We start from the raw sequence: 24808 nt of genomic DNA, 5'->3' as shown, positions 1-24808 counted from the left end.
CGAGTCAGTGACTGGCCCAAAGTCACCTAATGAGTTTCATGGTAGAATTGGGTCTAGATCCTGGATCTCCTGAGTCCCAGTCCAACGCACCACACTGGCTCACGCGCAGATTGCTCCATTATTCCGCTTTTCTGGACTCCCATGGAACGTGGCCTCCATCGGCCCCCAATGTGCTCTTTCTTGACCGGACCTTTCTGTATTTTTTGCCACTGTTCATTTCAGCATTTCACAAGGATCACGCTCTCATTCCTTCAGAGCACAGTGGACACCCACTACCTTCCAGTCATCCGTGGCGTGTGCTCACATGGGCGGATTTGTGTTTCGAACCACATCTCTGCGCAAAATGAAACTTATGCTTGGCTGCTTCTCAAACGTGTCTTTCTCCGCCCCCACCCTCCATGGAGAAACAGTCACACAATCTGGAGCCGAAACTAATTGACTTTCAATGAGAGGAAGTTGTTCTTTCCACTCAAAGAATGTTGGGGGAACATTTTGAAACCCTCCCCTCCCCTTCAGGCCATGAAGTGACATGGTGGAAAGTTGGAAGGTTTTATGATGCCCCCACGACTGCACCGCTTTGCTTATCGTGACCCCTTGTCAGATCAAGAGTGAAGCCTCTTTCAAGCTGAGCATGGTTTGATATCTCCCTGCTTGACAGGGTCCCAGACAAATGCATCAGGATGGAGCTCCCTTGGCTTAAAGCTGTCACTGCAAGAGGCAGTTGGAATCCGGGAAAAAAAGGTCTCCAAAGTTAAACTCTCCCAGCTGGCTGGGTCAGCTCATGGTTTCTGCTGCTAACAATGAAAAACTATACATGAGCTAGGGATAGCTTTCTAGACTTTCAGCTTTGCTGTTTTACATCTGTATTTTAAATCTATGCATTGCTGCTAGGTTTTACGCTGGTTCTATTCTGGTTGTATTGTTATATTGTGTTTTTATATTAAAGTTTTAATATTTTGTATTGTTTTACTGTGTGCTTGTTGGTTTTAATTTTTGTGAACTGCCCAGAGAGCTTCGGCTATTGGGCGGTATAGAAATGAACTGATAGATAGATAGATAGATAGATAGATAGATAGATAGATAGATAGATAGATAGATGGGCTAATGAGCGATGTTTAAGTGCTCCAACACTCGCCGAACATCAGCTCACTGCTTTTCTCTCCTCAATTTGCATTCACAGCTGCAGTCGCTCTTCATTTTGCATGATCGATAAAATCGTGCAGAACAAACAGCTATGGAATGCAAAAGTTGCGCAAAAGATCCTCTAATCTGTGCACATTTCCAAAGTTGCATGAATTTCCCCCGTAAACTAAAGTCTGAGTGATTTAAAACTTTGCGCATTTTTTAAATGTGCACAAAATCAAACAGAGAAATTTGTGAAAATTGAGTGTGAGCCCATGTTTGAGAATTTGCAAACATTTTTGGCAGACGTGTTCTCCTGCACGCGCTCGCATTCCGGGTTGCAAACAGGGCATGCCTGCATATTTTGCAAGGAGAAAGAAAATATTCCTACATCACTACGATGAGTGAGATGAATCTAAGGGGCATCGATCCGCAAAGAAAGAAAGCATCCAGCAGCACTAGGGTTGCCAAAGCACGGTTGCTCCCCCATCCCAAGGGGCTCTAAGCTTTGGAATGATCAGCTGGGCAAGATTTGGGTTCCTCTTCCTTCCTTCCTTCCTTCCTTCCTTCCTTCCTTTCTTTCTTTCTCTCCCCCCCCCTTTGCTTTCCTGTTCATCACTCAGGAATCTATTTTTAGATATAGAGTGGTTTATAAATTTTGTAAATCAATAAATTATGTAGTTAATTATTCAGAATACTTGTATACCTCTCAGTATAATAAAACCTCTAACCAGCTTGCACAAAAATATTAAAAACCGCTATTTAAAGTGCACTATTAAAAACAATTTCAACTACCAGAACAATACAAAGTGAGAACAGGAAGGTGGAGCAGCATGTGATTAATTGCCATTAATTACAAGCCACAGAAAGCCTGGGTAATCAAGTGCATTTTCAGGTGGCATTTGGAACATACTACGTTTTCTGCCTCCCGAACTGGATGTGGGAAGTTTTTCTAGAGGGTGGCACCACAGCTAAGTAGGCCCCGTTTCTGACATGTTAACATGGAGACGTTCTGTTGGTCGCAGAGACAAGGTCTCCTCTGAAGATCTTCAAGGTCAGCTAGGTATATGTAGGGGCAGATGGTCTGCTAGATATCCTGGTTCCAAATTGTTTAGGGCTTTGTATGTCAATAACACAACCTTGAATGTGGCTCAGTGTCCGTCCCTTCCCCTTCTGCCAGGTTTTCCTGTATTTGACCCCTCTGCTTAGGGCTCTGTGAAGAGGCAGCAGGGAAGAGGAATTGGGTTGCGGAGAGCAGATGGAAGGGGGCAAGGGGCTCTGGGGATGCTGCCGTGCTCCTGCAAAAAGGGCTTCTAGCTGCATTCAAGATCCTAGCAGTGGGGGCACCTTGATGTGTGAGTGGGGCACCTTGAGGGGGAACCGCTCATGGAGGGAAAACGTGGAATGAAATGCCTGAAGAAAACGAGGCTTTTGGTGATCCTAACAAAGGGTCTGCTCCCATAATAAGATTACTTCCTCCATTTTAATAACTGTTAAATGTATTTCACTGCCAAGTCTAGAGCCATGGGAATGTTCTCTTTGGCTCTCCAGATAAGTCATGGCTCCCTTCCACCCATTCCAGATGGCTTTTGTATCCCACAAGCTCACTGTCCTGCAGCCACAGGAATATCGGATTCTGCCTTCCAGTGAGTCAGGCCCTGGGTCCATATAGCCAAGTATTGTCGGCACTGAGCCGCAGCAGCGGCTCTCCAGGGTTTCAGGCAGGGGTTTTTCCAGCCCCCCCCCCCCGAGATGCTGCCAGGGATCGAGCCAGGGACCTTCTGCCTACGCAGCAGGGGATCTAGCCCCGAGCAACGACCACCCAGTCACGGAATCAGGGAGGGCGAGAGAGGCACTTCCCCAGGGCCCAGAATGGGCGCAAAAATAATTAAAATAATGTTAATTATGTAGCATCTTATTTTCAGTATGGAGGAACTGAGCATGTTTTCAAGATGGTAAGTGAAAAGCCAGACAGCGTTGATTGGCTGATGACAAGTGCAGCTCGCCTTTCCTCCAAGGAGCCCTAGGCAGCATACATGGCCCTCCTCCTCTCCATTTTATCATCACAACAACCCTGTGAGGTAGGTGAGGCAGAGAGTCACTCACTGGCTCGGTCACCCAGTGTGCGTCATGGCCAAATGAGGACTTGGACCTGGACCTCCTGAGTCCCAGTCCAACATTCTAACCACTATGCCACACTGGCTCTGCCTGTCCAAGGGCTTATCAGCATCTCTGTAGCTCAGGGGTGAGCAAAATGTGTCTCTTGGGATGTTTTAGCCTAAAACTCCCACCAGCCCTCTCCAGCATAGCCAACGGTGTGGGACGACAGGAGTTGTTGGCCAGAACGTCTCAAGAGCCGTATTTTGCCCACCCCTGCTGTCGTTTTTCATGGTCCTGGCATCTGCAGCCTAACACAGCCAAGCACACTCAGCCACTGAAAAGAAAATATCAGAGTCTGACAGCTTCAGCCAATGGGGGGGGGGGATTGCGCAGAAGCTTCTGAGCAGGAGAAGTCTATCTGAGCATTTAGAGTCCAGCAGTAGTCACCTTAAAGTAGTAAATGTAACCATTTCCAACCCACCCCTGTACTGGGAGCCTCCTACAGACAAGGGGGGGGGGAGTAATCGCAGCATCACTGTTGTCTGTCTCCGCACACTTCCAACATCCAACTGCTCACATGAAGTGGAATTTCACAGAACTGTCTGGCCTTTTCTGGCTGCAGGAAATGTCTGCAGCAGAACATCTGTGGAAAAACCAAGGTGTCTGGCTGAGACTTAACACCAACCAGTTTGAGGGGGATATGTCACGTTTGGGGACAGCGATGGAAGCTGTCAACTGGAGTCCTAATCAGCTGACTGGTCATGTGGCTACGTGAACCCGCCAGTCATCACATAAAATGGTCAAACATGGAGGATCCTGTTACAGTATAATGAGAAGCAAGGCCCAGGGACAACCTGGAGGTGGTTTCTGAGCTCCAAAATGCAAAACTACTTTGTTCAGCACAAATAAAGATGGTGCTGGAGGGCAGAACTTCACTTTTCAGTCTGCCAGCCTCTCAGCGTGCCAGTCATTTTTTAAAATTAAAAAAACCTTACGAAATAAAACCAAAATCAGGAGAGGCAGGGAACCTGGCAGGCTCCAAGAGGGGTGACTGCCATTACATAGGGATGCTGGAGAAATCTGCCATGGACCCGAATGAGGTTGGATCCTGAGAATCTGACCTGCACAGTCCACAGCGGACCAGCTCACCCTGCTGGCATGTCCTCCACATTTTGATGGGTTTTTCTCTCTGTGTAACAGGGTAAGATACTCCAAGTGCAGTCACAATTCACATATCTTGGGCAAATTGCGACCACAGTGTATTTTATGCCATTTGTGGCCATAAAGTGCTTAGTTATACACACATTGCAGCCTGATGAAGGCTTTTCTTCGCTCCACCCCACCAGGTAAATAAAAGGTTAGTACCTGAGCCAAGGCATGAGTCTAAGGGCAACAGCTAAAGGGCTCCCAGCCTGAGGCTCTCACCCATGGGTGAGAAGCCCGCAACAGAAGAGAAAGACAGCTTTCTATCAGATTGGCACCACTCTGAAAGAGAAACAACACTCAACAACAGCTGGTGACCAGTGAAATGGGAAAACTGAAAAGAACTAGGAGCTAAGATAGAGATGATAATGTGGTGTTGGTACCATCAATAGACTTAATGTAAACATAGATGGCCCATTATTTCTGACCCAGAACATTCTTTTAAAAAAGACAGCTGGAATTTGCAGTTTTCTTTCCATCCGAGCTGCCTTTCTGGCATCTCAGCATCTCTTTTTCTCTTGCCCTTACCTCAAAGACTTCTTCATCCAAGATCCGTGTTCCAAATACGATGATGCCATTGACATCAATGATGGGATGGTCACTCCGGTCCAAGAACTTTGTGACTTTCTTTTTACAATCCAAAATCAAGGTGACGTTCTTCTTGTGCACGCTGATGGCTATCCGGTGCCACCTGGGGAAGAACAAAAACCACTAGGACTTAAAAAGCAACTCTGAAACTTATACAAGGTCAGATTGATTCCTGCAGTCCATCTCTCCAAGGAAACAAACTGCTAGAATCCTCGTGAGCAATAAAAGATAGTGAGCACCTGCTCTATTCAACGGGCAGTTTCCCCCTATCACTCCTGTGGGGAAGAGCTGGATCTGTAGTGGTCATAGGTCAGGAAAATTAAGGCTGTTGGGGACAAAATGCCATGGGGGCCTGCTGCTTTGATATCCAGCTTGTGTAAGCAACGGGCTGTGCACATTTCGAAACAGATTGTTGGAGCAGATTAGGGATGTCAGACAAATCTGTTTAGGGGGTAGAGTTTGACAGGCTTCCCTAGGCTCAGCCCCCCCCCCCCCCGGACTTCAGTTCATTTCCCGCTGCAGTGCCCGACTTGATCTGCAGAGAGTTGGGCCAATTCATGAATTTTGCACATTTTGGGGGGGAGGCTTCTGCAATTTACGCAAAGGAGAGCTGAACTTGCACAAAATTACAGCTGAATTTGTGCAAAATTATGGCTGCATTTGCACAATTTGCATAATTCATGAAAATTTGGCCATAATCGGTGCAAATTGTGGGGAAAAAACCCCCACACACACATCTGTTCCCGGAGATCAGGGGACAGCCCACAGCTCGACTCGCAAACCGAGTTGTACATGTCACGGAACTCCATCAAGCCAAAAAAGAACCGGATTTCCCAGTGATGGGCATCCCTAGAGTAGCCACCAAACAATATAGGTTATAAGAAACTGCCAATTCTAATAAACAATTAAAAACAAGGTTTTAATAAAATATTACATATAAGGTTAAAAAGATCTACAAACAGTCGTCAAGTATTCCCTACATACACAGTATAATAATTGGTACCTGTATCTGGGCTATACCCATTTTGCAATACCCCTGTCCCATATGCGTTTCGACCCAAACAGTCTTCGTCAGTGGGAGTATATATATATATATGACAGCCCCTGCAATCACCAGTTACAAATAATGTCTCCTAATTGCAGAGACTCTACATAAAGCCAACAGTTTTTAAACGAGTTAGATCGTCGGCTTTTCACAAAGCGGTCTGTGTGTACGTCTGCTGGATCCGGGAGTCTAAACATTTCCTCTCAGACCCAAGACAGCAAAGTTCTTCCATCAATATATACTGAGCAGGACTGTATCTAGCTCTAGTTCTGTTCCAAGAAAGAAGAAGATTTTTAAGACCACGTCCTGCTCCACCACACGGCTGGGACGCTGGGAATAGATCAGGGTTGAGCAACACGTGGGCTGTGGGCAGGACGCTTGGCACCCACGGGCTCCCACTACCAAATTTGCCATGGCAGTAAAGAAGTGGCCGTCTGCCGCTGAATTTGCTAGAACGGTAGCAGCAAAAACAGGGCCAATTCAGCATTTAAACAAGAGGCACTCTCCCCATGTGGCAAATCTGGCAGCCCAGTGACGGACGGGGTGTGGCCCTGACTGGGTTCCAGGGGGAAACGAGACCCAGAGACAAGGATTTGCCCACAGCTGATGGCCCACCTTGGTCTGATCAAGCAAGTTTTTATGTTCCTAAACTTGCCCTTCCAAAGAATCTCTGAACACCAAAGTAGGGGACAACTGTGTGAATTCTCCCAGGCCTTGACTTACTTGCCATCCGATAGGTTGATGCCCCGGAAGAGAGGGTAATCCTCAGGGCCCGGCTTCCCAGTGTGGTCCTCGTAGAGAAATACAGGAGACCTGCCCATCTCCATGCCAATCTGCTGTATGCCTTGCTCGTTGTAAATGGACATCAGAAAGGACTGGCCTCCTTTCTTTGCTTTTACAGTGGTTAGGATGGAGAAGTCTTCAGGAAACGGAGTCGCTGGAACCAGGAAAGGGAGCAGGGGAAAGAAGAGACTGGTTAATTCCTTCCAAAGCAGGGACTTGGATCCTCAGGCCCACAGGTCGAATCCTGCCCACTTGGGGGGGGTCCGTCCCTCTGAAATTTCCCAGATGGCCGCACCTCCTTCCAATGGCCCCACCTCCTTTAACCCATAGCGAGGGTGCAGTGGGGGGGGGCATGTGACCACCATTTTGCATATCCAACTCCCGCTCAGGGGTTGTCATTTCAAGCGAACCCAGCAAGTGTAGGGTATGCGACGGTTAAACAACCCTCACATAACCCTAGAACAGGCCATGGGTTATGCAAGGGTTAAACAACCCACCAGGTTTGCGCGACATGACAACATCCGAGAGAGGGTTGGACATGCAAAGCAGTTCCTGAGGGTGTGGCAGCTTGTTGTGGGTTAAATAAGGCACGACAAGCTGTGCTGCGTCATCCCACTAAGAGCTTTAAGCGAAGATATGATGCCATTTGAAGTATTGTGGGTGTTTTGCCCCACCCATCACTGGAATGTGGGCCCAAGAGCTTCTCTGACACTGAATTTGGCCCTCAGGCAGAAAGAGGTTTGACACCCCAGCAATGCAGGGTTGCCGCTAGGGATGTGTGAACCACCCCATCCAGGTTCTCCAGGCACCCGCCCACCCCTGCTCACCAGTCCCCGGACTGCACTCGAGCCCTTCCTGCACTCGGCGAGCAGCCCACATTCACCCTGGCGGCCTCGCAGAGGTCCGCGGTCACCATTTTTCAAAAAATAAAATGGCAATAACAAACATGTACAAAAGTATGCACATTTGCAAAATGTGCATTTCCATGTACGCAAATATGAGCATTTGCAAAAATGCACATTTTCGTGAACGCCATTTATTTTTCAAAAAATGGTGACCGCGGAGCTCAATGAGGCCGTTGGGGTGAGTGCAGGCAGCTCCCCGAGCATGGACAAGGGGAGAACAGGGGCAGGGGCTCAGTGAGTGGGGCTCGGGGGTGCGGGGGGGGGATCTTCCAGATTCCCGGATGGAATCGGGTGCCCGCACCATCCCTAGTTGCCACCTTTTTTTCTGGCCCTAGTCCTGTGCCAAAGAGCACTGGCCTCACATGCAGAAATATAGCAAGCAAACCTCTTCCTATTGCTACATCTCTATGACAGGAACAGCTTCTCCTGTTTAATTTCTGCATGTCAGGCTCCTGCAAAAGACAGGGCCAGAAACAAGGTGGCAACTCTCTCCATGTAGAAAATTCGGTGTCATCATTTCTCTTGCCCCGTCCCAAACATGCAGACCCCTGTGTGGACATTTGGACCCTGTGGGGATTTGAATCACAGTGACTGCCGTTTAGAAAATACTCATCTGAAAGTCATCTTAGTGAAGTCTCCCTCTCACCCTCTCTCCCTAAACATTTGGGTTGTACTCCTTCAAAACAAATTCACTTTCTGTTTTAATGCTGTGCCATGTTGGCAGTGGCTAAAGGAGCAGAATGCAAAGACCCTGAAACTACCAGCTTAGGGAAACAAAACCTTCTAATTAGCCCAAAATACAGTGTATGTGGGGCTGGAGAGCCCTTTTGCAACGTGACGTGTCATTGCATCTTCCCACCCCAACACCCTTGATTTTCAAATCCCCAAGCACCATTTCCATTTGCAAACTGCTCTGCAATTACTTCTGTTATCTTTGTCTCCCCATCTATTCATTTGTTGGGAGCTGAAGTAACATCTAGTTATTTGGATGATGTGTGTTATTAAAGAGAACGGGATGGAAGGCCTCAGAAAGACCTGGGCCGCCATCCAAGTGACATATCTGAGGCCTAAATTATGCCCTTCCCTTTCCAGTGGTTTTGTACACACGGCTTAATTTGTGCTCGGGCTCACCTTCCAAACCTCCTTCCATCACCAGGGCTCAGCCCCATGACACACAAACAACAGAGGAGTTTATCTGAGTGATGTCTGGACACCGTCCACCATGTGCGACACTTTTCCAGTCTCATCAAAGGGTTATCTGCTTTCCTCAAAACTCCTCAAGACAAGAGTTTCATCCAGGCAGGGCCTTCTGGATTCACCTTGAAATTTTGCACTAGGGGAAATTTGGACGCTGTCATGACCCCTGCCCCTGGGGCCTTCTGGTGTGCAGCAGAGGATTCAGATGAAGATGAGGCACAGGCACCTTCCTCATGGGTAGGATAGTCAGTGCTTTTTCCGGGCCAGAGGACACAGCACTGCCATTGTCCCGTGGCACAAAGGATGAGACCCTGGAAGAACCTCCATCTCCCCAGCCTCACAGAAGTCTCAGGATACAAAATCAGGTGGGGGTCCTTTAACACTCTGGTCAGCTACTCCAGGAGAGGTGGAGCTAACCACTCTACAGCCTACAGGTTGTGTTGGCCTGCATAAGGCTTCGGTTGGCTTTAGCTCCATGGTGAGACAACACCCCCCTATTCTCCTAGTAGGAGGGAGGGAGTTCCAGCCAGCAGGACCCACTGGGAACTATACAAGGTCCTACTTTCTTCCTGCTTTGATTTTGCTACCAGCTTCTCCTGCAAGCCTCAAGGGACCAAATAATGGGACAGTAGCCATGTCATAGTAGTTTGCCCTTGCTGGAATTCTTCAATCCCCTTTCTGTTGCACAGGGCTTACCTGGACCCAAGGTACAACTCTCGGACCTGTTCTCAAAGCCAGAGCCAAGCTCTAGAACATGTGAAATAAAGGCTAGAGTACCTCTGACCATCTGCAGAGTACATTTTCCCCACTGAATAACTGCAGCTCACTTCTACAATGTGGTCTTGGACACAGGTCCCACACTGAGGTTTTGCATATGTCTTAAATGGCCATGATGTTTTGCCTAAAGTGAATGTTGGAAGTTCCTGGGCAAGTAACACACAGGATTTTGAGGGTGTCCATGGGGCTGACCAAATTTCTCAGAGTGGTCTTGCACATTGTGAGGATCAGCCTTGAGGGCAGAAAAGCATGGGTGACTCCAAAGCAAAGTTAGTGCATTAATTCCCCAGGGCCTTGCCTGTTCTTTCATCAGTTCCTTCCTCTTCCTCAGGAATAGCCTGATGGTGATGGATGGATGTGCGACCTCATCATTTGCAGTGCAGCCATGGCATCCAAGTCTGCAGAAATCACTTGCAGGTTTAACCCACACCCATTGCACGGGGAGGATAACATTATGAATTGTGGAATTAAAAAAAGTTATCTTCTGTATTTAAATTTGAAAAGCTTGCATTGGCTCTTCCTGGAGGAGAGATGCCGCAAGCTTACTCTTCGGTTATATGAAATACCCCCCCCCTTCTGGTTTTTGGTGTTTCTTGGTCCTTGATGGTGGCCCCAATAAGTGTTAGGCATAGGTGGGAGCTGAAGGAAGGCATTGGGCTGTCTGCATTTAGCTAGAGAAAGCAGGCAGATTGGGGGAAGAGAAACAGACTTGAGGAGAGTGGTGCACCTCCCCTCAGGAATCAGAGCACATGCAATCTTGGCTCAGCAGTAGGGATGTCTGTTGTTGCTGGGAAATCCGGCCTTTCTTGGGCCCAATGGATTCCCATGGTGCCACCAATTTGGCTTCCCTTTGAGAGCTGAGCCAGGGATTTTCCCCCTAATCCGGGAACTTTTTTGCTTTGTTTTTGTGTGTGTCTGAAAAGCAATTCGTGCAAACTGCAGGTGCAGTTTGCATGATTTGCACAAATGGCAACCGCAATTTGCACTAAACACTTAACACAGATTTTTTTTAAAAAACACACACACAGGAAATCTGCAAGCTGGCCCGACTCAATGCAGATTGAGTTGGGCCAGCTCGGGGGAAAGAGAACCAAAGCCCAGGGACCCGAGCTGACTAAAGCTCAGTGAGCTTCACCCCTCAGATGGATTCTTCTGACCTCCCTATTCAGGAGCACCTCTACCTCTGTCCAGATCACCAGTTCTATGCACATTAAGCCGTTACGCCCTTGCCCAGTCTGGGAACATCATACCTTAAGGACAGGGCCATAGGACAGTCCCTGGGGAAGTGACGTAGCTCCGTGGGAGGGGCCCTGCTTTGCACACTGAAGGTTCCAAGTTCAACCCCAAGTATTTCCTGGCAGGACTTGGAAATACACTTCCTTGAAACTCTGGAAAGCTGCTGCCCCTCAGCACCAATACTATTCGGCCAGATGGGCCAGAGTGCCCAGCATCTCCAGGAAGGGCTTGGAATGATTGTTGTCTCAAGCCCTACAGAGCCACCACCAGTCAGTGCACAAGACCTGGAGGTCTCACACTGTGTGGTGCAAATTGGCCCAATGTGCCCACAAACACTTCACTTGGCTCCCATCAGGCGCTCTTCCTCTCCTCATCGTTCTTTTATACCTTAAGATTTTTTTAAAACTTAAAAAGAAGTATTACTGGGAGGCTGCCATGCTGCAAAAGCCAAGCCCACACCCTCTGGCGCCATCTTTATTTGGCTTCCAAAGAGTGGATTTGGTTTTGGGGTTCAGACCCCACCTCTGCCTCAGACTTCAGTTCTTGGGCAAATGATTTTTCTTTTAATCTCACCAGTTTGTCTTCTGAGAAATGAGTGTTTTCTGACTGGCCATGCCCACCATGTCAGCCATTTTGTGAGAGTACCCACATCATTCTCTCAAAATTTTAAAGGTGCCCACCAATCCCCAAAGCCTGGGGACCCCTGAGTTGCGGTCTGAACAAGTAGAAGCCAGTTTCCCATTTACTTTCGAATAAAACCAACCTTACCAGGGTAGAGCTGTTTGGTTGGGGCACTCAGCTGCGCATCTTTCGTTACTCGGTATGCCACGTCTGCTCCTTTCGAAGACCTTCTGCTTGTGCAAAAACCTGTTGTTTTTGTGATACCATCAGGTAAATTGTGAAAATCTAATACCTTCAAGAGATCCGCAGGGTCAGCTGAAAAGAAAGGCGAAGGCAGGATTAACAGGTGAAAAGAGGTGGTCACGGCACAGTCCAGCACAGCCAGTCATGTGCATTAACAACAACAACAACACAAATTGACCCCAAACATCAAATATATTCAAGGGAGGAGGAGGAGGAGGAGGAGACTTAATGAAGCTGGAGCTAGTGCGGAATGCAGCAGCTTGGCTGTTGTCAGGAGCTGCCCCTTTTCAGCGTGCAACTCCATGGGTGAAGGAACTGCACTGGCTGCCTATTCACTACCAGGCTAAGTTTAAGGTACAAAGCCCTAAACAACTTGCGACCAGGATACCTGGGAGAAGAGGAAGGATCGTGACAGTGGGAGGTAGGGACTGGCATAACCGCTACTGACAAAAAGATTGGTGTGTGGAAGACAATAAGCCCAAGTTGTTAATCCTGTCACTTGACAAATTACCTCCGGTTCTCATGATATTGTGTTTGTTGTTTTGGTTTTTCTGCTTTTTTGGCTGGTGCATTATATGTATTATTATCTATGCATTATATATGTGCATTCACTTCCATCAAAATTGCCTTTAGCTTTTTAGGAAAGGTGTCAGAGGTCAACGCAGATGTATAAAATAAAGAATTTTCTAGGGGAAGAAAACTGTCAGACCATGTTATGCAATTAAAGAATAACATCTGAAAAGCTCAGGGACTCCAATATATTTGAAGGCAAAACTTCATTGTGAAGGGAAAGTTTCCTCCACAGAAGCTGCCCCAAATTCCACACACAGAGCTTTACTACACAAAGCTGTTAATCTGCTGTATCTACTTTCAGTTTCATCACAGAATTGAGATCCAATCCAAGCAATACATGAAGAGTGTTTCCTTTCCTGTTTTTCTGCTACATAACCTGTAGGTGGTACCATGGAATAGGGGAATAGCACAAATACACAAGAGGAAATCACACTTCCTTTTGTTTTCACAAATAATACCACATTTTCTCTGCTCTAAAAACCCCCCACTGAAAGTGCTGTTTAAAAGCAGAAGTGAAACAGGAGGGTCACAACATCGTCTAAAGAACCATGAGTAGGGAATGATGAGCTCACAATGAATGCTTCATGTAGAAAAGTTCACCACCACACACACACACACACACACACAGGGTGGGGGAGAATTAAGTTGATGCTTCACTATATGGGATTACCAATGTTTGTTTTAGTTCTCTCCAAAATGGCCATGTTTGATTATTTATTCATTTTTTATTTTATTTACAATATTTATATGCTTTATATACTGCTCCACATCAAATGATTTTGGAGCAGAGAACAGCAAGATAAAAGAATAAAACACCAGGTTAAAACAGTTTTAAAAAAATTAAAAGACAAATTCCAATAAGGCTGAATTTAATAGCCCACGACGGCTGGTCATTCAAGGAAGGCCTCTTGAAATAACAATGTCTTCAGGAGGCACCAAAACAAACACAATGTTTGCCCCTGCCCATCCTCCAAGAGCAGGCAGTTCCACAGGAAGGGGGCCACCACACTGAAGGCTCTTTTCCTGGTGGACTCCAACCAGGCCATGGGTCCATGTGGAACCACCAGGAACATGCCCTCTGAGGACCTCAGTGACCAGGCAGGTTGGTAAGGAAGGAGGCGCTCTCTCAGGTAGCCTCACCGTTGCTGTTCCCTTGTTTGTTCATTCACTCCCTTTAGTCCAGAGCAAGATGCAGGTGAACAAGCAGGTTGCAATGGTGAAGAAGAGAAGCAGATCCAGCGGGCTTTTGTGAGTGGGCCCCCCAAGGAAGTGTGGGCCCTTGGCAGGAATGCTCTGTGGTGTATGAGAATTTTGTTTCTGCTAGCAAAACGTGCGCCACGCCATCCCATGCTTGCAACTCCAAATGTAAGCACCATCAGGAGAATGTGTTCTCCAAAAATGTTTCCTAATTCTCAAACGTGCACTTGAGTTTGAAAATTGCATCCCCCCCCCCCCCCCGAAAAAGCAGTTTGAAAACTGTGCAACTTTAGAAATGTGTCATTTTACACGTTAGCCTATGGGGAAAAAAAATTCACAACTTTAGGAATTTGCAGGAATTTGGACTTTTGTGGTGCAGCTTTCCACTTTGATCACATTCATTTTGTGCAGTTTTCCCCAATCGGACAAAATGAACCGCGATTGCAAATGCACACAAGAAAGGAGGAAGGAGGACAAGTGTCAGTTAGGTGCCCAGAGAATCTGGCCAATCGCAAACTTCGCTTGTTCACCCATCCTTAGTTTTTGACAATGGCTGATTCACACATGGAAGCAACTGAATGGCCTTGCAGCTAGTGAGAAATCGAATAGGCATGTGCAAACCTACACTGAAAGCGATGAACTGAAGTGGTCAGAAGCAGTGTCTGGAAAGAAGGGGGCAGACCAGGGACAGCAGGGAACGGACTTGAGCAGAGACAAATGCCAAGAACACAGACTCGGTTTTAACATGGCCTGTGAAGAGAGTGGAGTGGAACCCTGGCTTGCTCTGAGTCCCACAGATGTTCTCAGCAGATCTGTCTGTCTTTCTGTCTACCAGCACTAACAAGCCAGTTTTTTTAGCAGGATGCCAGGGAAGCAAGATCAGGCCTGGAAAGAACAACTTTCCATGCCGTCTCAGCAGCCAGACAGCCTGTAAGCCAGAAGCAATACCTAAGCAACCACTTGAAAGAAACTGAGAGCAGCTGCAAAAGAGGGACACTCATTTACCCTCATGGGGCCAACTTGTTTCTTCTGTTTATTTTGTGGAAATGAATCCTACCCCACTTTTCTACACCAGTGTGTGCTCAAGGAGGCTCACAGTGAAAATGATGGATAATAAAAGGTAAAATCCTAGATACAAGCCAACAATATAACAATGTAAAGCTTTAAAAGCAGCGATTAACGTGTCAAAGAGGTGCAGTTAGGAAAACGCTAGATGGAATGACTCCATCCCTTTTCACCTGCCGTTTGTGAATTCCAAGGAAGTGATGCCAGGTGCTGAGCAGAGAGCCCAGACGGTGGGAGATGCACGTGCCACACACAGAGAGGTCAAAGCGGTCACATTCCAAGGGCACATCTTCCACCCTGAACCATCCTCCCTCTACCTGTTGCCACGGGCCACTGCAAGGAGAAATACGTGGCTCAGAAGGAGCGCACTGGAGAGGCACCAGCTCCCCCAAAATGATGGGTCTAAACTGGCCTAGCTATCCCCCCAGGGAGAGCCACCATCACAAGGGACACCAGCATGCATGTGGGCCTTGTGCGGAGATTGGGGATGGAACACCACTCATCATGTTTGAGTCATCTGATGGCAGGGTGTTGAACCTCTTTCAGCCTGAGGACCAAATTCCGTTTGGGAGAACCTCTCAGCGGCTGCATGCCAGTGGTGGGTGGAGCCAAAGGGGAAAGGGGCAGGGCCAAGGGAAAGGTGTGGCCCTCTGAGGAACCTTGGAGGGCTGGATGGGAGCCCAGGTGACCCTAATTTGGTCTCCAGGCCAGACGTTCTGCACCCGTTATATGGGGAGGTTGCATTTTAGTGCATAATTGTTTTAGCTGTGTTGGGTGATTCATGAAAAGGGTATAAGGTGTCAGAGGAAACACTTCCAAGATACGAAGCGTCTAAATTGCCCCAACATTTGGCAAACAATACCGACTTTCTGCTAGTAATTAAGCTTAAGGAAGACTTAACTTTGAGCATTGCTATTTATTCATGCCTTCAGGAGGTTTTGAGTGGAAAGATAAAATGCAGGAGTCTGGAAACAGGAGTCTGTGGCACGTCATAGGAAGAAGCTGAAGCAGCCATTACAGAACAAAGATACTAGCTCTATATATACTTGTATCTCTGAAATCGCAGCCCTATAGATATTAGTAAGCCTCATACTTGTCAGAAGGCTGAGGGTGAGGAGCACTCATCAGCTATCAGTCTACAAAGGCACGAGGTAGATAACATGCCCTCGTAAATGACTCTACCCGAGCAAAGGGCCCAGAAAAGTGTTTACCAGCCCATCTGCCCACAAACAGCAATATAAGCCATTTGTGGCATTCCTCAGAGTCTGGATGGGAGAGCCAGTGTGGTGTAGTGGTTAGAGTGTTGGACTGGGACTGAAGAGACCTGGGTTCGAGTCCCCACTCAGCCATGAAGCTCACACTGGGTGACTTTGGACCAGTCACTGGCACTCAGCGAACCTTCCTCACAGGGATGTTGTGATGATCAAATGGAGAGGAGGAGGACTATATAAGCCATTTGGGGTTCCTTGTAAGAGGGGGAAAGGAAGGATATAAATGTAATAATCGATAACTAAATAAAAGAGTCCCATTTCTAAAAATGTCCTGGGATGAGGGATGGGCAAACAAGCGAGGTTCAAGACCTCCAGGATTCTCTGAACATCGTCTTGCCATTTGTCTTGTGCCTGACTCCTGTTCACATTTGCAATCGCTGCTTGGTCTGCATAAATGGGAAAATTGCACAAACCAAACAAGGATTGAATGTGAAATTTGCTCAAATTTTGCCTCTTCGATTTGCACAAATTTCCTAAATTTATGCAAATCTCCTAAATTCATGCAAATTTCCTAAATGTCTTCCATAGACGGGGGGGGGGGGTACTCAGTCTATGGGGAAAATTTGCACAAATCGAACTGGAGCACATGTTTGGCAATTTATCAACATTTTTGATGGACACAGACTCAAGATCACATTCAAACTCGCAAACAGAGCATGCCTGAATGTTTTGCAAGCAAAAATGAAATTCTCATACAGGCCTACCTGGGATGTTCTCCTGGAAACACTAACTGAGTAGTTGGAAGAGACCTTGTAGGACATCTCTTCCAACCCTCTTGCTCAATGTAGGAAATCCAGAGCTGGAAGATCCCCAACAGCTTTCTCAGTGGCTGCTCCCAGGCTGTGGAACTCCCTGCTGAGGGAGGCTTGGTCACTGCCCTCTCTGCTGTCCTTCTGCCAACAGGCAAAGATGGTTTTATTCACACAGACCTTTGCCATGCAAGTGGGTCTCTTGGGTTGGGTGCTGTTTTCATTCTTTTGTTGTTGTGTTTTTAAATTCTGGTTGCAATGTATTTGTTTTATTATTGTTTTAACTTAGTTTTTTTAATTTACACTTTGGTTCTTATTATTGGTCACCAGCTTGAGCACCATTTCTTTGGTGGAAAGGCAGGGTATAAATCCAGTCCAACCCATCCATCAAACAGGTGTCTGTCCATCGGCTTGAGAACATCCAGTGAGGGACAGCTCAGCCATCGTCCTTGGTCATTGGTTCCATTGTCAAACTGCTCTTACCATTAGGAGGTTTCTCCTAATGTTCAACCAATATCGACACTCCTAATGGCTTAAACCCATTAGTTCATACCCCCCGGGGCAGCAGAGAACAAGTCATCATCAGGTATTTCTACACTGCATTTTCCACAACTCAAAACAGTTCAGACAAAAATGTACCTTCTTCTATGGGACAGCCCTTCAGGGATTTTAAGAGCACTACCATGCCCCCTGCCCAACACACTGTTTTCTCTACCCCAGGCGAAACATACCCAGTTCCTTCAACCTTTCCTCAGAGGACCGGATTTCCATATGCCTTGCGTCCTCCATTGCCCTCTGAATCTGAACTCATTCCAGTTTGTCCTAAGCTGCCTTAAAATGCAGCAACTGGAGCTGGACACAGCACTCCAGATAATGTCAGACTAGTGCAGAACAAAGTGGAACTATTAGCTCTCATGGCACAGAAGCGATGGTTCCAGTAATGCAGCCCTAAAAATCACAGTTTAGAATTGCATCAATATTTTATAATAAGTACATGACAGAGCACTTCTCCTGGTATGGACCTAGCCATACAACATTTGAGGCCCACCTCGGAGTGTCTCCTCAGAAGAAAGTTTGAAGGGTGGCAACAATGGAGAATCACCGCCACCCCACCCCCCACTCTGAATCAGAGGTGGATGCTGAGCAGCCGCCCAGGCCAGCCCTAGGAAATGCAACACCCAAAGGTGCAGGCTCAGATGCCCACCTAATGCAGGAGTGCCCAGCTGAGGAATACAGACTCCTCACAAGTAATGGGATATTCATGGGCAAACCTCTCCTCATGGGTAGACCATTCCTCAGGTGACACTGAATGAATGAAATCACACCTTCTGGCATTGAAAAAGAAACAAACAAACATCCTACTATTTTCTATGGCATGCTTTCTAAAACCACCACTACCACCACAAAATCCAGCAACCAATACACCAGAGACACTTATATACTTCAGGCATATAACACTCAAAACAAATCAGACAAACTGGAACACAGTCACCGCCATGGGACTTGGAAGGCCATGATTTCTGAATTGGATGATTAAAAAACAATACAAAGGAGTATATTAATTAAGGATGTACAACCATTTTGTTTCAGTCTGCAAATAACTCGGAAATGCCGTGCGCAACCATGAACATGAATGGGAGTGCATGTTCTCAGAAATGGTTGCAGATCCCTGAACTGGCATTCACATCGGAAAAATGCCCACTTCAAAACATTTGCATTTTCACACTTTAGTCAATGGAGGAAAAGTGACCACCTTTGAAAAATGCACATTTCTCCTGTTCAAAATGAATGGAAAAAACAGGTCGCAAAGGAGAACGGGAGTGAGCGGAACTGAGCTTTGAAGTGAGGTCTGCAGAGTTCTCCATTTGTCCACACTGGAGAAGTGTGCAGTTCATCTGCCCTCTCACCGCCGTGGTCACCAGCTGCTCCTCCTCTTCCTCCTCCTTGCCTCCACTGGCTTGCTCAGCGGGCAGAGAGCCCGGGAGCCAGGCGGCCGCGGCATCTGCTGCTGCTTCTCCCCACCGCCGTTGCCTGGGCCGGAGCGAGAGGCAGGCGAAAAGCAGAGTGCCATGGGGGAGAGGAGGAGCAATCCAGGGGGCTCTGGTCAGTGGGCCCCTGCTGGGGTGCCCCACCTTGCCAACCCTTGATTCCAGCCCTGGGCCAACTCAAACTTCCCAGGGAAAAAAGAAGAACCACAGCATCCAGTAAGTCTACAAAGTTGTTCAAGCTACCTCAGTATCCTATAGGAATTCTTTTCAGGCTGTGTCCCAGGAAACCCTAGCAGCAGACCCATAAAGGCAACCAAGTGACCCCGAAAACAAAGCTTACCCACAGTGGCCAACCTTCTCTTGCAAAGCCCAGCCTCAAGGGAGGGTTCAGATGTTCCTATGGCATGCTCTCTGTTCATGCTGCAAGACTGCAACCCCCCGCCCCCCGCCATGAATCAAGTGACACTCACCCCTCACAAATCCTCTTCAACATGGCAGGGTTCCATAGAAGAAAAATGAACGTGGAAAAAGGTTCTCCAAGGACCCCAGTCCAATGGCTTCCCAATTCCAGTGCCAATGGCTCACACGAATGTTCATGCTGTGCCACCGCCATTCTCTGGGTTTTGTGGCCTGCTTATGCAAGACCCTGCATGAATTTTCATGGCTCGAGGGGCAGTGACTGCAATATGATTTGGCTAATTACCAGCAGTGATGAAAGTGAAGAGAAGCCAAGTACAAAGGGAAGGATCTTGTTTGAAGTTGGCTGCCACACATGCCTTTCCACATGGGCTGATCAAAAGCAAATCTTCTTTTAAACAGATGCCATGCTATTCTCCTTTACGACGTAATGCCTCCCTCAGAGATGAGAACTTCATCATCTGAAGGCCTATACTAACCACGCTTTGTGCTGGAATGGGCTCTACCATGTGGACCGACTTCCAGAACAGAAACCGAGATCAGCATCTCTCATCACAAATAAGAAGGCCCAAGATTTCCAACCTGCAGCATTCATGATGCGAACATCTCTCTCGTTATCAATCCATCTCAAGATGACTCTTACGATGACTGACTATTATGCATAACGATTATGGAAATCAGAAATCCTACAACAGTGTATGCAACCCAAGCCACATGCCCTCACTGTAGGAGCCCAATGGGTCAGCACCCATGTAATTAAACAGGGATAGGCACCAATGTGGATGGCTTTCAAAGGGGATTAGGCAAATTCCTGGAGGAGAAGGCTATCCGTGGCTGCTAGTCCTGATGGCAATGTGCTACCTCCAGTATCAGAGGCAGTGTGCCTATGCACACCAGTTGCTGGGGAACATGGGTGGGAAGGTGCTGTTGCACTCATGTCCTGCTTGTGGGTTTCCCGTGGGCAACTGGTTGGCCACTGTGTGAGCAGAATGCTGGACTAGATGGATCCTTGCTCTGATCCAGAAGGGCTCTTCTGAATGTATACAACCTCGTCTTTTCCAGGGGATGTTTCCAGGTGTGCGGCTAGGCTAGGCTAGGAAACCCCCCACCGCAGATGCCCCTGCACGGAGCCAGGTAAGGGATTCGTACATCCCTAGCCTATGTAAATATTTACGTAGGCTATTATCTATTATTATTTTGCTATTATGGCAAAAGAGGGGCGCAAATGGCGTAGTGGCCGCCATTTGCGTTCCCTTTTTCCCCCCTGCCGTAATAGGCTACGTAAATATTTACGTAACCTATCACGGCAAAAAAAAAAGGGGGAATGCAAATGGCGGCCACCATAGCCGCTGCCATTTGCGTTCACTGTTGGGTTTTTTTGCCATGATAGGCTACGTAAATATTTACGTAGCCTATCACGGCAAAATACAGGGACGCAAATGGCGGTGGCTACAGCAGCTGCCATTTGCATCCCTGCAGGTTGCCCAGTGGCTGGATGTCCAGCTGCGGGTGGCCCTGGCCTGCAGCTCCGCAGAATCTCCGTGGAGCAGAGCCGGCCAGAGAGAATTTCGGGAGGGAGGGACGGAGCGCCTCCCCCCCACCGCGAATGTCACCCTTCGAAAAGGTAAGTGACTTTCGTACATCCCTAGTAGCCTCGTGTCAAGTCCATGTTGTTTAGAGCCTGGGGGCAGCCTGAGGGTTTCCTCGAATCTAGGGATGGACAAAAGACCCTTACCTGATCCCGAAGCTTGCTTCATGGTGGGGGGGAGGCGCTCCATCCCTCCCCCCGAAATTCTGGCCGGGGGGGAGGTGCCCCGTCCCTCCCCCCTGAAATTCTGGCCAGGGGGGAGGCGCCCCGTCCCTCCCCCCTGAAATTCTGGCCAGGGGGGAGGTGCCCCGTCCCTCCGGCCGCGAAACCTCGTCTTCTGCCAGGACGCAAATGGCGGTGGCCACAGCCGCCGCCATTTGCGTCCCTGCAGTCAGCCGTGATAGGCTACGTAAATGTTTACGTAGCCTATCACGGCTGACTTTGGGAGGGGAAAAAAACCATGTATGCAAATGGCGGCGCCCATGGGCGCCGCCATTTGCATACGCACTTTTTTTTTTTTTAAGTCAGCCGTGATAGGCTATGTAAACATTTACATAGCCTATCACGGTGTTTTTTAAAAATCTAGCCGTGATAGGCTACGAAAATCTTTACGTAGCTTATCACATTTGTTTGTTTTTGTTTTACTTGAAAATGGCGGCGGTGGCAGCCAGTCGGAAGACTGGCCACCGCTAAGGATGGACGAGAGTCCCTTACCTGGTCCCGCAGCTTGCTTCGCGGTGGGGGGGAGGCGCTTCGGTTCTCCCCCCGAAGTTCTTGGCGGGGGAGTGGTGCCCCGCCCCGCCCGGCCAAAATTCCGGCCGGGGGGGAGGCGCCCCATCCCTCACCGCCGAAATTCAGGCCGGGGGGGAGCACCCCGTCTCCCTGGCCGCGAAATAAAAAAAGTAAAGTTTAACAAAAAAAAACACGTGATAGGCTACATAACGATTTACGTAGCCTATCACGGCTAGATTTTCAAAGTCAGCCGTGATAGGCTACATAAATCTTTACATAGCCTATCATGGCTGACTTTGAAAATCTAGCCATGATAGGCTATGTAAATCGTTACGTAGCCTATCACATGTTGTTGGTTTTTTTTTACTTTACTTTGTAATGGCGGCGGTGGCAGCCGGTCGGAAGACCAGCTGCCGCCCCCGCCGAAACGCCGCCGAAACGCCGCTGGGACCCGCCGCCGAGAGGGACATTCGAAGGAGGTAAGTCCCATCCCAGGGGGGGCGGGGGGGCGGAGAATTTCACCACCAATTTCAGGGGGCCGAATGTGTTGGCATTTGGCCTCCTGGAGATTCGTGGAGAAATTCTCCGCCATATCTGACAGCTGGTAGTTTTGGCATTTTGGCCCCACTCCCCACTGGAATGTGGCCCCCAAGAACTTCTTGGACATGGAATTCGGCCTTTGGTCTGACAGAGGTTCAATACCCCTGATCTGTGCAGAAAACCCCTCTCCTGGTCTCACTGTGACATTCACTGGAAGGGTCAGGGAATTCCCGATACAGTGACACCCATGTGACACACACGCAATTCTGCCTAAACATCAAAGGGAGAAGAGCAGCGGTTCGGGAAGGGGCTGCCATTTGGGGCACTGGCCTGTAACGACAAGTTCAGCCATTCGCTAGTTCAGCTGTTTGGGAGGGCGGTGCACTATTTTTATTTATACCTTCAAAGGGGAAAGTGCTCAGATTTTGAGAAGTGTGGCTCTAGACCAGACCAAAGGAAGTGCACGGAAGGTTTCGCAACTCCCTCTGAGTCCCTCCTACCATCCCAGCATCAAGCCATCACTTGCAAGAGAAGCGCAGCTACGGCCAAGATTTCTTCCTGAATCAAATCCTCTTTAAAGCTCTTTGCCCAGTCAACTGAGGTCAAGTCATCCAGTCGTAAAACAAAGGTAGAAAACACAATTCTGAATCAAAACTGGAGTGTATTTTTCCCAACAGGGGAATGCCTGGGCTGAAATTTCTGCTCACTACCTGAAAGTCCTGGATCAAGCCTTTGTGCCTCTGTTTGGAACTAGGGTGGCCATGTCTCCTCTTTTACAGAGGCCCACCCTCTATTTGAGGGGCTGACCTGTCCAGTTCAGGTTTAAAGATAAAGAACTATCAAAACTGTTGCCAATCAACATTTTAGCACATGAACAGCAGACAGAACAGGCAGGCACACCAGTCACTTGGTCACAGTCTAGTGCACTACTACATTTATGTTTAAATTCCCACAGTTATCTCTGTAAAAAGAGGACAAACTTCTCGAATGCTAATCCATGACACTTCACCCACTGGCTGTCCCCACCAGCAAGCATTGTTTCTGAGCCGAGATCTGGTAGAGGTGCCTCTAAATTTGCTTAAAGTGGAAGGTGAGATAATTTGGGGGGAGGGGACTCTCAGGGATGTGGAAGAATTCGGAGGGAAGAAATTATGATACAACAGGAAGGATTAAATTAACAGGACGTATGAAAATTCTCACTGCAGTATTTGATCTTTGACACCTGTTTCACACAAGAGGGTCATCATTTGAAGCTGGCCACCATCCAGCCATGAACACACATGAGTAGAGATGGTGCTTGTTTTCATGATGAAGCGGGCACAGAAGCAGCACATCAGCTATAGTGGCAGCTATGTGTTTCATACTCTATATTCAGCTAACATACTCTTTAACGCCTGGTTGTGTTTACTGAGCATTGGTTGATAACATGCAAATAAATAGCATGTGGTACAGTCCTTTCTAGACCAGACTGCTTCAGGAAGCCAGTGGAGGGCTGTACACTTCAATGTTCACCCATGCTTGTTTGATTTTGTTTTTTAATCCTTCACACATGAAAGGCGAAATAACAAATAAGGAAGAAAAGTTATAGTCCAACTAGACTGGGACTTGTGGGGTTACTTGTGGGCTGGAACCACTCCCCTATGCACCATCTGAGACTGTTCAGCCTAGAAAAAAGACAAGCAAGGACAGACATAACAGAGGTGTAAAAAATTATGCATGATGTCGAGAAAGTGGATAAGGAGATTTTTCTCCCTCTCTCATAATACTAGGACCTAATGGGGTCATCTGGTGAAGTTGAATGGTAGGAGATTTAGGGCAGATCAAAGAAAAGACTTCTTCACACAGCAGGTAGTCAAACTGTGGAATTTGCTACCACGGGACGTAGTGATGGCCACCAATGTGGATGGTTTTAAAAGGGGTTAGACAGAATGATGGAGGAGAAGGTTAATCAATGGCTACTACTCCTGGTGGCTAGTAGTATCAGAGGCAGTATGCCTATGTACAACAGTTGCTGGGGAACATGAGCAGGAGGGTGCTGTGGCACTCATGTCCTGCTTGTAGGTTTCCTATGGGCAGCTGGTTGGCCAGTGTGTGAACTGAATGCTGGGCTAGATGGACCCTGGGTCTGATCCAGCAGGGCTCTTCTGATGTATACAACCTTGTCTTTTCCAGGGGATGTTTCCAGGTGTGTGGAGACCTACATCTGGCTTCATAAAGCTAAAGCTACATTCAGAACAATGGCTGATTTGTGATCCAGATGTATACTTAGCCGAGTATTAATAAGGAGTCCATCCCCCCCACCCAATCCATGTGGTGGGGGGGGGTCGTGTCCATTGCATTGACTTTAGCTCAGGGAACTAATTAGCCTGGGGGCTAATCCTTTGTTAACCTCAAGGAGATCTTCACAAAGGTGAAGGCATGTGTCTAATTCCCAGTGACTGTTCCTTCCCCATAATCAGCAGAGTTTCACTGGCCAACTGAAGATCTGGGGGGGACGGGACGGACCTCACTCACGAGATACTGTCCCATATTGTGCTAAAATCACCAGAACCTCTCATAACTCCTCTAAGAAGGACAAAGCATTTTGTTGTGTCACACGTCAGGACTTGACAAATGGCTCTTGCAGTTCCAAAAGGGGAAATAGAAGAAGTGGGACTCTGCTGCAAGCAGAAACCTGCTGGAATATATTAAGAGCTTTGGATAAAAATAGTCTCTGTTTCAATGGGCACAGGGCTTGAGGTTGTTGTTGCTTTAAATGAATCTGTAATCCATCGCCTTGTCTTCCAGCAAAGTGGCAGCAAGCCCAAAGGAGGCTTTTTGCAGCAAAAGTTCACCTAGAACAGAACTGTGTGAAGTCTTTGTTAAATT

General features: G+C 47.8%; 1 protein-coding gene across 1 annotated transcript in view; it reads right to left on the bottom strand.

Moving 5' to 3' along the window:
- Positions 1 to 24808, bottom strand: part of COL5A1 (collagen type V alpha 1 chain) — a 253839-nt gene that overhangs the window by 186859 nt on the left and 42172 nt on the right. Inside the window, exons 2-4 of the mRNA XM_084821216.1 lie at positions 11725 to 11892; positions 6782 to 6995; positions 4954 to 5116 (exon numbers count right to left, since the gene is read on the bottom strand). Coding sequence (XP_084677342.1) covers positions 4954 to 5116; positions 6782 to 6995; positions 11725 to 11892 — 545 coding nt within the window. The remainder of the gene's footprint in view (positions 1 to 4953; positions 5117 to 6781; positions 6996 to 11724; positions 11893 to 24808) is intronic.

This window comes from Heloderma suspectum, chromosome 14, assembly GCF_057233095.1.
Source record: "Heloderma suspectum isolate Gila_16-S chromosome 14, 16-S_ref, whole genome shotgun sequence".
NCBI classification, from domain to species: domain Eukaryota; kingdom Metazoa; phylum Chordata; class Lepidosauria; order Squamata; family Helodermatidae; genus Heloderma; species Heloderma suspectum.
The sequence above is the reverse complement of the archived record's forward strand: the minus strand, read 5'-3'. Positions and strand labels throughout refer to the sequence as shown.